Source organism: Dermacentor albipictus, chromosome 1 (genome assembly GCF_038994185.2).
Source record: "Dermacentor albipictus isolate Rhodes 1998 colony chromosome 1, USDA_Dalb.pri_finalv2, whole genome shotgun sequence".
Taxonomy (NCBI): Eukaryota; Metazoa; Arthropoda; class Arachnida; order Ixodida; family Ixodidae; genus Dermacentor; species Dermacentor albipictus.
This window is the reverse complement of record NC_091821.1, coordinates 338,030,989-338,046,326: the sequence shown is the minus strand read 5'-3', so window position 1 is coordinate 338,046,326 and position 15,338 is coordinate 338,030,989. Positions and strand designations below refer to the sequence as shown.

At 48.8% G+C, this 15,338-nt stretch overlaps 1 protein-coding gene across 2 annotated transcripts in view; it reads right to left on the bottom strand.

Moving 5' to 3' along the window:
- The window catches only part of LOC135898657 (complement receptor type 2-like), a 42,594-nt gene extending 31,294 nt beyond the window's left edge, over positions 1-11,300 (bottom strand). The window contains exon 1 of one of the 2 annotated variants that reach the window (XM_070531725.1): positions 11,232-11,300. In XM_070531725.1, the coding sequence (XP_070387826.1) occupies positions 11,232-11,299 (68 nt within the window). In that variant the 5' untranslated portion in view covers position 11,300. Of the gene's footprint in view, positions 1-4,943; positions 5,270-11,231 lie in introns of those variants that run through there. The other variant, XM_065428119.1, reaches the window with a different exon arrangement.
- Between the last annotated feature and the right edge of the window lie 4,038 nt (positions 11,301-15,338).

Sequence of the window (15,338 nt, the reverse complement as noted above, 5' to 3'; positions counted from 1 at the left end):
CACGGAATTGTTCTCCACTTCCGGCGGCGTTTTTTCTACTTCAACATTAAATAAACAGATGTTGATGTATAAATATTTTCATAAACCACAGTTAAATTTGTTAACTTTCGCTTTTTCTTCCTGTTTGGCTGTTGCCTCGGTTGCCGATAATGGATTCCTTAGTAGATCGCTTAATTTCTCAACGCCTTGCGACTCTCGTTTCCAGTTGGCAATCTTGCACGAAAAGTGCTCTACAATTAGGCAAAAACCAGACGAGGTAACGTATGACATTCGTGTTGCTTATGGATTTAAGTTATTGCAGGGTTTTATGATGGAGGCTGTTTCGCATTATTTTATTTTTCACCTTATGGTAACCCATATCGCGCATATATGGCTCCGAGAACCTGTCAGCGTCGCGGTGAGCCGTTACTCGAGGAAATAATGAAGCAAAAGGAAGAATTAAACGCAATTGACGTTTTCTCGGGCCGCAACTCGTTCGACGTGCATACAGACCAGCTGACCACGAACCGAATACCTTTCTTGGTCCTTGGATCAGTCTAAACGAAGAAGGCTGCACTAACGAAGCAACCGTGAAGCGCGTGACAGTCGAAAAGGTGGTGACAACTGAATGCATCTCGAGTTAATCGCGTGGGCACCGAATCGATGAGAAAACTGGCCTTCGCACCCCAAAAGATGCCGATAACTACCGCCATCTAAAAGGAGTGAAAAAGGCAACAAAATGTTGACCGCCGAATAGCTGTCAAGTTTCAACATTGAGTTGGTGGTGCTATAGGAATGTGTGTGAGAAGTGGTGGCGTGGGCGGGGAGAGGGGGGGGGGAGTATGCGTCCTAATTTCGGGGGGGGCCCGGGCCCCCCCGGGCCCCCCCTTGGGTACGTGCCTGAGTCTAGCGTAGTTTTTTCCTACGTGGAGGAAAAAGATGAGAATATGGAACTTTTAAGTCCATATCTCCACGACCTGCAAGTTAATGGAAAACCATGCCGAGTGCTAAGAGACAGTGCCGCCACGCTGGACATTGTCCATCCGTCTTACGTGATGGTAGATGACTTCACCGGAGAAGTAGCATGGATAAAACAGGTTGTAGAAGAACACAGCGTGTGTCTGCCCATGGCCAAAGTCAAAATCAGTGGACCATTCGGGGAGCTAGAGACTGAGGCTGCAGTTTCCAATTTTTTGTCACTGCAGTATCCCTACATCTTTTCGAATCGTTCGAATCAGTTACTGCGTGACAGAGGGCTCAAACTGGGAGAGGGCATAGTACAGGTATTGACCCGAGGCCAAGCTCGTAAGATCGCGGCGCTTTCGGCTGAAAATGCTCAAGCTCCTCCAGCGGAAGCAGAAAAGGGAATAACTTCAATACCCGAATCCGAGCTAGGCCCGAGGGACAAAAGAACAGTTGAGGAGAGCCTGCCAGCTGACCAGCTCAATGAGAGCGTAGCACTAGAGTGTCAGAGTTCTAGCCTGCAGGAAGAGAAAGCAGACGCGCTCACAAGCGAGACAGGGTCGTTATTATCACCGGCCTCAAAGAACTTTGATCAACTCTTACGCGTGGATAGAGAGTCACTGGCAGCTGAGCAAAAGAATGATGAGAGCTTAGCAAAATTACATGACACAGCTAAAGAAGGCATTGCTAGGCGCAACGTAACGATACATGAGAGAGGAGGATTGTTGTATCGGCATTACAGAGATCGAAAGGGTAGGATTTTAGATCAGTTAGTCATACCTACTAAGTATAGGGAGGACCTTTTGAGTCTTTGTCATGGAAATGGGTGGTCCGGCCACCTAGGCATAAACAAATCAAAGGAAAGATTGCTTATGGAATACTACTGGCCTGGCTGTTTCAAAGATGTAGAAAACTTTGTAAGATCATGCGACGCCTGCCAGCGTTCTGGTAAACCAGGAGAGACTTGGAAAGCTCCACTGAAGGTAGTGCCCTTAATAACAGAGCCTTTCAGACGACTTGTAATAGACACGGTAGGGCCTCTTCCAAAAACAAAATCAGGCTAGAGGTACTTGTTTACCATGCTGTGTCCGGCTACCAAGTTTCCAGAAGCAATCCCTTTGAAAGAGCTCAGCTCCACCGAAGTAGTAGACGCGCTTTTGACAGTGTTTGCACGAGTTGGGTTTCCAGCCGAAATTCAGGCAGATCAAGGGTCAGTGTTCACGAGCGCACTGACTTCCACATTCTTGCAAAAGTGCGGGGTAAAGTTAATACACAGTTCTGTCTATCACCCTCAGTCAAACAGTGTAGAGAGGTGGCATTCGGTGCTTAAGCGAGTTTTGCATGCGCTCTGTTACGAGCACAAGGAGGACTGGGAGAACTGTCTGCCGGCAACTTTGTTTGCTTTGCGAACGGTTCCACATGAAGCGACAGGGTTCTCACCAGCAGAACTAGTGTATGAGAGGACACTCCGTTCTCCACTGAGAATGTTAAGAGAGATGTGGGAAGAAAGAGGGGAGATTCCGACAGTGGTTGGATACGTGCTAAATTTACTGGAACGGCTAAGCGCAAACCAAGAACTAGTCGGAAAGAACATGTCAATAGCTCAAAAGAACGCCAAAGTCTATTACGACAAGAATGCGAGGCTTCGTACGTTTAAAGTCGACTTAACGATGAAAGCGGAAAAGTGTAGGTTTGGTTGTTCGCAGGTTACTTATCTGGGCCATGTTGTCGGTCAGGACATGAGACGGCCGGCTGAGCTGAAAATAGCGACGATTGGAGATTTTTCTCAGCCGCGCACGAAAACGGACCTTCGTTCATTTTTGGGACTTGTGGGGTACTATCAACGGTACATTCCGAATTACTCGCAATTGGCAAGTCCGTTAACAGACGCCCTCCGAAAGGGAGCACCGAGTAACGTACACTGGGATAAGGACAAAGAGAACGCGTTCCAAAGTTTGAAAACGCTATTGGTTTCTCGCCCTGTGCTTCGCGCGCCAGACTACACAAAGGAATTCATAGTTCAATGCGACGCAAGCGACAGAGGTATGGGCGTGGTACTTAGTCAGGTCGGCGACGATAACGAGGAGCATCCTATCCTCTACGCCAGCCGTAAACTAAATGTAAGAGAGGAAGCCTACAGCGCTTCAGAGAAGGAATGCGCTTGTTTGGTTTGGGCCGCCCAGAAGTTGTCGTGTTACTTGTACGGAGCGAAGTTCATCTTCGAGACCGACCACTGTCCTCTGACGTGGCTCAATCAAATGTCACACAAAAACGGCCGCTTGCTCCGATGGAGCCTCACTCTCCAAGAGTACAACTTCTCCGTTAGATATAAGAAGGGAAAGTTGCATAGCAATGCGGATGGTTTGAGCAGGCTAATTTGAATTCTGCGTTTGAGGGTCCCGCCTAAATTTTAGGGTTACTAGTGTTAGCTTTTCTTTAGGCGAAGAAAATCCCCTCTCATTCAGCAGAATTCCCTCCATTAATTGCTGAATTTGTCAGCAGGAATTTGCTTCAGAAATTGGCATAGTGAAATGTAGCATTTTTTTTTGTTTCTGCACTTATGTTGTTGTTGTTTTTTTGAAGCCTAGGGAGTCTAAAGTGAGAGCCAATGCACGTCATCTCGGCGCAGAGCCGTGTTGTGGGGTTCATTTTGCAGTTGCCTGTCCTTGTTGGATGTTTTGGGGCGGTGACATCAATGCACAAGTGGTCGCTGCGAGCCAAGACATCAATCCCCCCCTGACCATCAGCCGTTCTCTTCCTGCCTAGCGGTTGTCAGCGATAGACAGTCGAGACTTTCCGGGCCATGGAGGCGCTGTTAAGAATGGCGAGCTGCGAAACAAGATTGCCACACAGTTACGACAGGGCGACACGACGCGCACCTCCCCCTCTCCGTCGCTGCAGCTGCGAGGCGTTCGAAGAAGCGGCCTTTGCGCTGGAATCCGCCGCCTTCCACCCGCCCCATCGACATTGTGACGGAACTAGTTCGGCGTGTGTGAACAATGATTCCGGAGTTCCCCAACGCGGAGCTGATTTGACACGCATGGACAAGCTGCCGTGGGGACGACGTATTTTGGTGCGTCTCACGCTTCGGCGTGGCGCAAAACAACGAGCGACCCTCGATCGGCACAGATAATTCCCGGAACGGCACCCGCCAACGCCGTCGTTTGGGCTTCGGAATGTGTGTGCCTTTGTGTCTGTAAACTGATCTGCAGAGCAGCGGCGAGTTGGTAATGAGTAAACGAACAGTCGCCGCGTCGTATGACCGGCGGATCGAGTGTATAAAAACTGTGGTTGTGCGAATGCTGAGGACACTTCTCTTGAGCAGTCATGTTAGACTGAGTCACTTCTCTCATGCAGTCATGTTGGACTGATACTCTTTTTCTCAAGCAGTCATGTTAGACTGAGTTAATTTCTGTAAATAAACCCCTTTTCCTCGTTCTCGATGAGAAACAGTTCTTCACTTCATCAACGATCTCAGCGTAAATAAGTTGGACGACGGCATGGGCCAGCTACCTTCGAATTCATGCCGTACTCCAATCTTGGCAAAGGACCACGGACGATGGGATTGAGCCCCCAATCCTGACAACCGTGCTCCACAGAACGTAGCGGATAGCCGAATTCGTCATGCACCGTTCATGCGTCAGATGTAGCAGACGTCGCATGGCGTTCACTCTGAAATCGTGGACTCAGAACACGCAATTTTTACGACTTATCGTAAAAAACTAAAAAAAAAACCTAATCGACGTCACTTATTGAGAAGGCGTGCGCTACTTATGAACGTGTTAGCTATGATCCTTCCGAACGGACAGCTCGTATTCTTGCCGGCGGGCACGAGGACGCCCGAAAAGTCAACAGTTCCCAGCTGGAGGTCGTGCAACCAGTGCGCGTCGCCGCCGAAACCTACGCGATCCGGTCGAAAACATCGTCCCGCCGCCGCCCCACACGGGCGTTGCTTCGCGCCGCCGTCGCGGCAGAACCCAAACAAACTCCGCGTGGCTTACCGTGTCCCACGGGGGGCTGGCTGCGCGCGCTGCCGCTCTTGGCCGAGGGTGGTCGCCGTATGCAGCGCTCGACGCCCTGCGACCGGTCCTCGTCAGGGTGCGACAACCGGCGTAGCCCGGCGCGGCCTCGGCGCGAGGCACACCCGGCACAAGCAAGAGCTGTCCGGGCGGCGGGGTCCGGTGAGTGAGAGATGCGACCAGGGATAAAGGTGGCATCGATGGCCGATCCGGTCCCCGGACACCAGGACTATCTGTCAAGGCCACGCGTCATGTCACCGGCCGTCCCCAAGGCCGCACCCGCGAGGGAGCAACAGCCGCTCGTGCAAGCGCGCAAGACCTGAGCCGGGAGGGGTGTTCGCCCCCGTGGTTACGTTCGCAGACGATTATCTGTGGTTTAAAACACGTACGCCACGTTCGCCCCTCGCGCGCGCCTTCGCAGTAGAGGTTTATAGCGCTCGCGACCTCCATGATGGAAAGACTGCCTGCGTAGGCCGGATGCTCCACGGGGTAGTTCGTTGGATGTTTCGGACGGCGAAACTCTGCAGTAATAAAAAGTAAACTAGACGCTCCCACATCAGCGCTGCTGCGTGGACGTCTTTACAACCCGCTCGCGTCGCATTTGCGATTTTTCGCCGTACTTTGTCGTCACTTTAGGTGAAGTCTGCTTGCGACCACGGCATTCGCCTCAGGTCATTTCTTGGTTCTTTGGGAAATTGAGGATCAATGGTCCTATAGGCGGCGAAAACTATTTGAGCCCTTTCCCCTGACGGGTGTGACGGCCACAGCCGACATGATCCCGCGTTTGCATGCTATACTTAGCGGCAATAGAATTGGAGGTAGCGTGCGAAGAATTCTAAAGACACGACTAATCTCGTCTTGGTGAGGGCTAGTCATCTCGTCTTCAAACTAAGCTAAAACCGCGCGCTACTGTAAACAAGAACAAAAATTAACACACACACCGCAAGACAAGACTGGCTGCCAGCTGTATTTTACTCAACGGAAGCCAGCCTTTCGCAGACTCTGTTCAGGTCGAGCACACGTACATAAGTAAATGACAGTATCAGATGCGCTCTTCTGAAAACGCTATTTATCTTGTCGACAAGAAATGGGCTCCACACATACAATGAAAGCTGGCGACTAATGTGTCAGCGCTTGTCCTGTGATTCATGTTTACTCGTGTTCTTGTTTAGTTGTGCTGTTTCCGATTACTTCGAACACGACGAATGTCGCACGGACATCTATAAGTTCGACGTGCTGACAAACTTTTCCCTCTCTCTCTTCATCGCTTCTTCTTCCAAGAAAATTATGCAGTCCCACTTCAGTGGGGCATTCTTCCTGGACTTAGGAAGGAGATCAAGTTTCTTTTATTCTCAGGTGCCCGACGTTTCTCGATCGCATCACGTGGGGCAAACATGTCGACTCTTTATTCCTTCCGCTCTCGACAACCAAGCAAGAAAGTTTGGCCAGCAATCCGCAGCAGTAACTTCTTGCCTGGTGACAGCCAGAGAAGTTCGCAGCGAACTTCATTGAACAAACGCGTTATTTGTTTTTTTGATTTTTGTTTTTATCTCACGCCACGTTACGTAACATATAGGTCTTTGATCGTCTTGCTGTGTTGACACCGTTCTTCATAAGAGTAAGGTGGTATAACGCAAAGGAGAACAGGAATATGTATACCGGTGTTTGTGCACGGCACTTACGCTTGTGCATTTACGCCCCTTCATTTAGGTGCAAGTCTGGTTTTTGCTGCCGTCGTGACGAAGTCTGCGGATACTTGTCTATAGCATCATTAGCGAACTGCTAAAAAAATGTTGCGCGTTCTGGCAAGCACCGACACATGTATAGCGCGTCTTTGGAGATAAACAGTGCCTTAGCTTAACCAAGGGGGGGGGGGGAGAGGGGGGGGGTTAGAGCATGTTGATCGGTACTGAATTATCGATGGCGAATTAGTGCGGAAACGATGTTCTCATGCTGAGTTCCTTGTTTCCTGCCTTTTTTTTTCCTTCTTGTGGCTCTCCCCTTTTCACGCTTCTTGCTCATCTGAGTACAACTTCTGCGCGCATGTGTGGAAAGTTGCGCGCTTGTCCTCGTCCTTGTTTCCGCGCTGGTTAACCATCGGGTGTCAAGTTTGCCGCTCGACAGCCTGCAGGCATGTGAAGGTGTGGACAGCACAGCTGGCTGTTTTACCCTATTGAAGAAAGACCCGAGCCGTCTGGGAAGTGCAAATTATTTGACTCAATGGCTGAAGCAGATGACAGACATGACCAAAATATGTGCCCCGATATAGAAGTCTAGGCGACGTCCCGGTTGCATTGCAAGTCGTGCGAGGCGCAGCTAATATGCGACTGCTTTGGCGCAAATCGCCAGCTACGCGCGTATACGCCGCTGGCGCATGGGTTAAATAAAGCTAAGCACAGCGATAAATCAGGACGCAGCGTTCACCCCTTGACAAGGTGAACCAGTTCCTCCGACGCAGGCGAGCTCTTTTGTAAGGCAAAGTAGCCCTCAAGTTACACCACTTCGCTCTTTCGCTAACGTTCCTGCCTGGCTACGCAGGTGCAAGCAGCGCTTAAACGACGCCTGACTGCACTGTAAACTGCGCGTGCGTCTTCCGAGGCGAGCGAAAGAGCTCAGTTGCGACGACCTCTGCTCTGATCCGTGACCATGTCGCGCGGCCTTTCGCATAGAGGCGAACTAGACGACGTCTTCGCGGCTCGCGCTGCAGCAGCTGGCGTCGGAGAGCGGTCCGGTGGAAGCCGCAGTCCGTCGAGCGTAGGGTTCGTCTGGTGACGCGGAGCCCTCGGCGTGGTCGACTTGCTCGAACGTGTGCTCGAGCAGTTCGAGGCCCAGGCAGCCCTCTTTGCGCAGAACATCGTCGTTGGGCTGCTCGGCGTGCTCCAGGTACAGCTCGTACAGGGCCTGCATGGGCAGCAGCCAGACGTCGAAAGGCTGGCCCGGACCGCGGCACAGAAGCCGCCGGAAGGCCACCATTGTGGCCAGCCGCTGCATCCGGTCTCCGGTAGCGGCCAGGTAGAGGAGCTCGCGGGATGCGCACACCGGGTCAACCTCCAGGAGGATCTGCGGTGCACGTTGAATACGTGCGATATAGGGACGGGGCATATGGACCGAGTTCCAGACGGTCGCTCTGCGATAAAGCCTACAGGTTCTAGCAACGCTCCAGCAGGCCGGTTATTACCACCAGCTCCTTATAACGTGAACATCCGTCGAGTAATTTCTGCTGTTTCTGTATCGATGGCGGCAGCTTTTCACGTGCGCCTAGATCCTAAGGATACATGCTGAAGCGCGAATGGCCAGGCAGGAAGGAGCATGGCACGAACAAGGAAAAGAAAAAAAAGGGGCACTTATGATAAAGGAAGGAAATGAAGGAGGAGGATCGAGTTGATGAGCAGTGATTTGTGATGTGCCGCAAAAACTGTAAAGGACACTGGTCCCGAAGACTGAGCGCGCAAGCTTCATTTGTGTTGGTGGTGCTTTCTAATTTTACGACAGCACATGCATTAATACTTTGCTCTGGTTGTTTCATGTGCCATCATTTAATTCTTCTTTAGGACTGTACTTAACAGTCTGCCCTTTCTCGTGGAGCCTCGAAGCCTACTATTTATGCCTTCAAGGGGACGCAAAGCGGTGACCTTAGCTGTATGGCTCCTAGAGATTGCAACGTCGGGCTGCTATAGAGCAATATTATAATGCAGTACTTAATTTACGCTACCGCGACAAGTCTGCAAACGTATATACTTCTTGTTGCTTGAGTGCGTAAACACGATGTTAGTAAGCGCAACATGAGTGAAATATCCATGCTAACAAACCAGCGCATTAAAAAATGACCATGAGTCTATGCCAGCTGGCGCTAGCATTCATTCATTCATTCATTCATTCATTCATTCATTCATTCATTCATTCATTCATTCATTCATTCATTCATTCCTGGGGTGAGGTCTTTATAGAGAGGGGCGGGCAATGTCGCTCGAGCAAAGTAAATTCAAGACACTGCGGATCAGACTTACATATAAATAGATTATATTTTATCAGTGGCGTAGATCTTGAATAATGGGGTGAGGTCTTTATATTGAGGCCCGGGCGGGCAATATCGCTCGAACAAAGTAAATTCAAGATACTGCGGATCAGACTTACACATAAACAGATTATATTTTATCAGTGGCGTAGATCTCGAAAGTCGCGGCGCCGACGATTGAAGTTATGCGGCGAAAGAAAACGAGGGGCAGTTTCTTGTTTGGCAGGGTGCTGGTCCCGTCCGTGCTTGCGTGTGTGTGGGGGGGGGGGGGAAGGGGAGGGGGGGAGGAAGGAAGGATTCAAGATGTAAGTTATATATAGTGCGATAACTGGGTGAGTGGTCGTTGAGCTGGTGGTCGTTGTGGAAAGAAATATATAGGGTAACGACAGTAGGATCGACTCAGACGATATCTCTTTCGAATAATGGCCCTATTAAATGATATCTTACAGTAATATACGAAACAAAAAGGAATTACGTGCGTAGGGTGCGTAAAGTGCACGAAACAGAAAGCGACCCTCTCTGCTCCGTGGGTGCGCAATCCTTTTCGCTTGAAAGCAGTACTTTCATCATACCTGTCTGTTTGAATAGCATGGTCAAGCGTGATCCTGTATTGTCTGATTCAATGCACGGTGTGTGGTTCACTGCTAAATTTAGCACATCGGTGTAGAGCACGTATAGTAACTTTTTAAAGAGTCAGCTTTTCTTAGCTCGTTGCTCAATTTTGCGCCCGTTGGTGCCCGTCCGCAGTGGTGAGCCGATCCCGGAGATGGTGAAGTTTGCATCTTCCACGGGTCTGTGCCGCCAACAGTGCCGCTCGTATGTTCCACTGGGTTTGTCGTCATTCCGCTCGGTATGTTGCCGCCGTCGTTGTCACGTCTCCATCTTCACACCATGGTAGTCACAGTGTCGGCACCACGCTGTCTTCGCCATGCCATCGTTGTCAACCCGTTGTCACCATGCCAGCATCGTCGCGCTGTCGCCGTTGTACTATCTTCGTATTTTGTTCTAGCGCAGCTGGACACGGACAACAGAAGGCACATCTGACACACACAGCGCTTGTGTGTGTCAGATGTGCCTTCTGTTGTCCGTGTCAAGCTGCGCTATAACAAAATACGATATGTGCCTTCTGTTGTCCGTGTCAAGCTGCGCTATAACAAAATACGATATGCCGTACCAACAAGCCCCTATTGCTATCATCGTGTACTATCTTCGTCATTTCAGAGTCGTCATCCCATTCTCATCATGTCGTAGTCGTCACAGCGTCTTTGACTGCGCCAGTGTAGGCTTCTTGCTCGCGCTCAATTTCCGCTGAACCCGCGTCGCGCCAGAAAGAACGAGTACAAGGCAGTGGACCCGACGGCCGCGTCATGCGGAACTTAGTTCAAAAGAAAACTGTATCGAGAGGTCAATTTCCTTGTGTTCCGTTTTATTTTCCGCATCCCCCCTTCACCAAAGTTGCAAGAATTATCACCATCAGCGTTGGTTTGAAGCATTTGTCTAAGAACACTTAAGTCTGAATTAAATTCTTTTTAACTAATTATGCGATAAGCTATATACGGCATATTCTTCAACTCGCACGAACAGAAAATGAAGAAATGAATGGAAACCAGCAGCGATTTCCGCTACGCCTTAACACGTAACATAATTGTGAATGGAAATGGTACAATTTAATTGCGGCTACGTTAATTAATAATTATTTAAATGTCCTAATAAAATGTTTCAAATTTGTTCGAGTTTTGTTCATTCATTAAAATGATCCGAGATAGGGCAACTCAAAGCAGCGAATTATCCACTGAAGCTAAATGTCTAAATATTGTGCAAAAACAAAATAACTCCTCTGGGAGTTGTCTAAGTACGCATAAGCATTGTGCAACTTGCTCATATACATGCAGCCTGGTGTCATTATCAATGTTATGAAACTTGATCCGACCAGCATAAATATGCCTATCAGTCCTTATCAACCTTATCGGACTAAACCCGACCCTTATCAACCCTTATCGATTGTTATCAACCGTATCGGTCGGTATCAAACTTAACGCGCAATCGATGCTATGCTTATCAACCTTATCGGAAATGATCCGATCCTTATTAACCTTTATCGGTCCTTATCGGACTTGATCCGACTCTTATCAACCGTTTATCGGTGCTTATTATCAGAATTGATCCGACCATTGTAGGCTATTATCGCTCTATAGCACCTTACCCATCCGCGTCGAACCACTATCAACCGTGATGAGACCCATATTACCACTCACCACTCCTTATCAAGTGATTGACCGCTTATCTCTCTGTCTTGCACGACGTGAAGCACGTGAGCCTTCATATATCGGTGGCATTTTGGTCGGTGAAGGAAAGCCCCAACGAAAGGCGCATCCCGCGAACACCGAAACGCAACGGGGATGTGGGATGTTTGGCATTAAATTTCCGCAAGATCGGAATCGTCCTGATGTCTACGATACGCCAAGTGGGCTCCACATGTGGTTCTAGAAATGGCTTTTATTCCACCATCACCAAACGTTTCAACAAAGCCTTCACAGAAACAACGTTTTATACGGTATTTTCTTTACAGTCATTCGTCTTACGTGATGGACAGGTTTGCTCGTTGGGTAGGAACAGAAGTGCCTGCGCATTTAAAACAGAACCAGCTGCAGTGAATTTCCTTTCCCTGCTTGCGCTTGTGGCTGCTGTAAGAATACTTTTGGCAAATTAATACAACATAGGGAACCCCTTCCTTTTTCTTTTCTTTTTTTCTGTGAGCCTTCCGCTAGTCGAAGCAGGCGTCCCATCTCTTCAACGCCATCGCAATGAAGATATCTAACTTGTCGTCGTGTTGTTCCTACTCCGAGACGTGTTGGCACTTTTGAAATTTCGTCCTTCGCCGGCTCACCCCCGCACCACTAGTTCGCTTCCCCCTGTTTTCCGGCCCGGTCGCTGTCGCTGACCTCGCCACCTGCATTCGAACAACGAATCGTCCGTCTCTCGTGCGAGAACGCGAAGCTCACCTCAAGGAATCCGAGGTCTTAATAACCGGGGAACTACGTCTACCAAGAGTATCCCAGTGTCGCGGAGACGGGAGAAAAGTGTAGCATATAGGTGGGCGCGAACAGGGCTGGGCAAAGATGCTTTGCAATTGTATCATAATACAAGATACTCGGGCAACAAGTATTTGAAATGCAAATACAAGATACTGCCGCAATTATTGTATCCCACACGATGCTGTCCATTTGTATCTTAAGATACTTCGATACATTCGCAAATTGCTTATTATAGATCTATATAATTAATAGCAGCAAACTTACCCATATGCACAGAAATGCTTGCTTGGAAATTTCTTAACGCCGACCAACCTTGTTTCATATGAATGAAATGTCCGTTAGTTATTCAAATTTGTTGTCTTTCTTGCTCAAAGTGTAATATTTTCATTCCAAAATAATTTATTCAGGTTGCTTTAGCTGCTTAACATGAAGGCTCTTTATACGCGGCGCTGTCAGCAGTTTTTGCTTGACGCTTTTATGATTCATCGGAATCGCTGCTCTGCTTGCTATAGCAGGCCGCCGTTTAATTACGATAATATCGATAAGATGCATCTGCACGATGGTGCAAATACCGCTGTGGAGTTTTATCTTGCCCGTAAACGTATTGCTGTTTATGCAATACCGGATCATCGGAGAGGTGTACAGCAGCAACAATGGTGGTTGCGACATTTTTTGCGTGTGTGTGTGTGAAGCGCCGTGTGTACGAGAGCACATAAAGCTGAAATGGCCTTTCATGATCTACATATCTGCTGGCTTAAAGCGCTTGTTAGCGATATATTCATTTATTCGAGTGGCTTATAGTGGACGCACTATCAGCTTGAGAAGCGGAATTCAGCCAACGTTTATAGTTCCGCACGGTGATGTTGCGATAGCCCCCAGTAGCTTGCACCTTAAGACATACGATACATTCCTTCATTGCATGTATACATACATGTATCTTCGATATTGCCCTGCACGGGGCGCAGATTGCCACTGGTACCGTTTTAACAAAGACCGGAGAGATTCCCTAATACTCACTAATCAGAGGAGTGTACCGCTATACTGTGTCTTGGTCAGCCTGCCCCGGCTTTTCCGTAGGCAGCATGCGGCACCCGCCCAAAATTGTGTTAGGGCAGCAATTTTTATAATCGACAGTTCAGTATGGAGATTCAGTACGAGAAAGATTTGCCACAAGGCATATGCACTAAAAAAAAATAACAAAAGACCGTTAAATGAACCCACGCAGCCCTGTTTGGTGCAGGTACCACAACAACGAATTAGCGCTTTATTTGGGGGGGGGGGGGGGCGGAGAGGAGGGGAGGGGTGTGTGGTCTGTTACCCAACGGGTAAAACCATCCGGGACATTCGGCTTTAGTTTGTCCTCCCTGAGCATCTTATGCCTAATATCCCAAGCACCAGGGCACAGTCACAGGAGGTGACGAAGGTCTGCCGTAAACACGGGTGTTCGATATTTGCGACTACGTTGTAGGGTTGTCCCTTTCGGATCTTTCCAGGTCCAGGTGTCAGGGTCCAGACCAGCCTGAAGCTTCTGAAGACAAACTCACTCCACCCGGGGAGAGGTTGCGGGGGAAGGAAGCAGACAGACGTACCCCCCTACGTCTGTAGATGAGCGTGTGGCCCATCGAGGAGAATGGATTTCTGGGCTTGGATGAGAAGTTACGAATTTACAGACCCGACTAAAGCTTGAGCACCTGTCCGAACCCGAAGCTTCTAGAAACGTGCTCTTGTGAAAACTTGCACACCATTCTCGAGCCGGGCTTGTGCGCCGGGCTGGGCCCGGTCTTTCGGGTAAGCCTGAGAGCGTGCAGAACTCTCAGCTTCGGAAGACCTTTTGTGGTGAACTTGATTAGCATGATGATGATGAAAAATAACTGCGTCGAAAATCCTACAGGTCCTGATTGAGCGCGTCTGTCTGATGACATTTCATAAATGTAATGCTGTGCCCTGTCGATCATCGATTAACTCTTCGAGTAATTTTCTTCATCGCCCATATTTATACAGCTTGTCGTGACATCAAATGGAGCCATTAGAGTTGATAGCGCTTCTGTTCTCTCTGGTGTTTCGTCATTTGAGCTGTTCAATTTGTGAGAAAGTAAATATAAGTGAGAAGCAGAAGTACACGGGACAGCGTGCTATTTAACTTGAAAGTGTGTATGTGTTCACATTCTGTTATGAACAGCTCACATTGTCATGATGGGTCGCCCCCTTTTTACCTTCGCTGACTAGACGATCAAGACGACCATTCTTTGTGTCCCGTCAAAATCGATTACAGGAGTCGACTGCAATAGGTGCGGTGCACTTCGGTCCTTTCAAAATCTAAATGCAGTTTAGCTGAAGTTTATTTTTTGCATTGTACAGAACGGAAGCACACACAAGAATTGATCATCTCTCTCTCTCTCGATTTCTCGTTCATTCTTTGCGACGAAAGCTGCCAGGGTATCCAGACGGGAACCCAAAGGGCCTGCACGTAATGTTCGGTTACCGCTATAATGACCAAGTTTGTTCGACCCACCGTTACGTCGATTGCGCTAACGCGTTCGATCGAGCGAGTTAGCGGCGGCGCGTAATAGTCGCGTGCTTTGTATTTTTATACTGCGCAGTGTGCGCATCGCTGTTGTTCTCGTTTCTTTTTTGTTTTGTTTTTCGTTTTTTTTTTCTTGTTGCGATGAACAACTCGAGCAACAATACCCGGGCGAATGATATCTCGGGTGAAATTATTTATTGTCGGGATTATTATTACTTCTTTTTGTATTTCATCCGACCGTTAGGTTAAGTTTCGGTTATAGTGCGTTCTCGAATTCTGAACGCGAGACAAAGGAAGCTAAACCTAAAGAAACGAAAGAACAGCAATAAAGGTGTGAAAAAAAAAAACGGCGACGCCCCCGATCACAACAGCGTCCTAAATGACGTGAGCGACAATGGTTTACCTCGACACGTGGTGACGTCGCCTTCCAGCGAGTCAGGAAGCAAAGCCGACGAATGATAAAACACCGCTTTCAGAGTGCATGCGCCGGTTTACTTCTCTGTGCTATATCGCATTATAACGCTGCCGTCGCATTGAATAGGACAAAGGCAATGGTCACTATATGGACACGGCATTATTGGAGCCCGGAGTGCCGTCCGTATGCTGTCAGCGCACTATAGAATCAGCGACCCTATCACCTGCTGACACATGGCGGTTGCCAACTGAGTTATACTTCTGTCAACACGGCAGGTGTAATGTCATTCACAGTGTAAATGACATTCATGCCGAATGTCATTGCGGTCTTGCGTAATTCCCCGTCTATACACGGATATGCAAAATGGCATTCACAGTTGATGGCGATG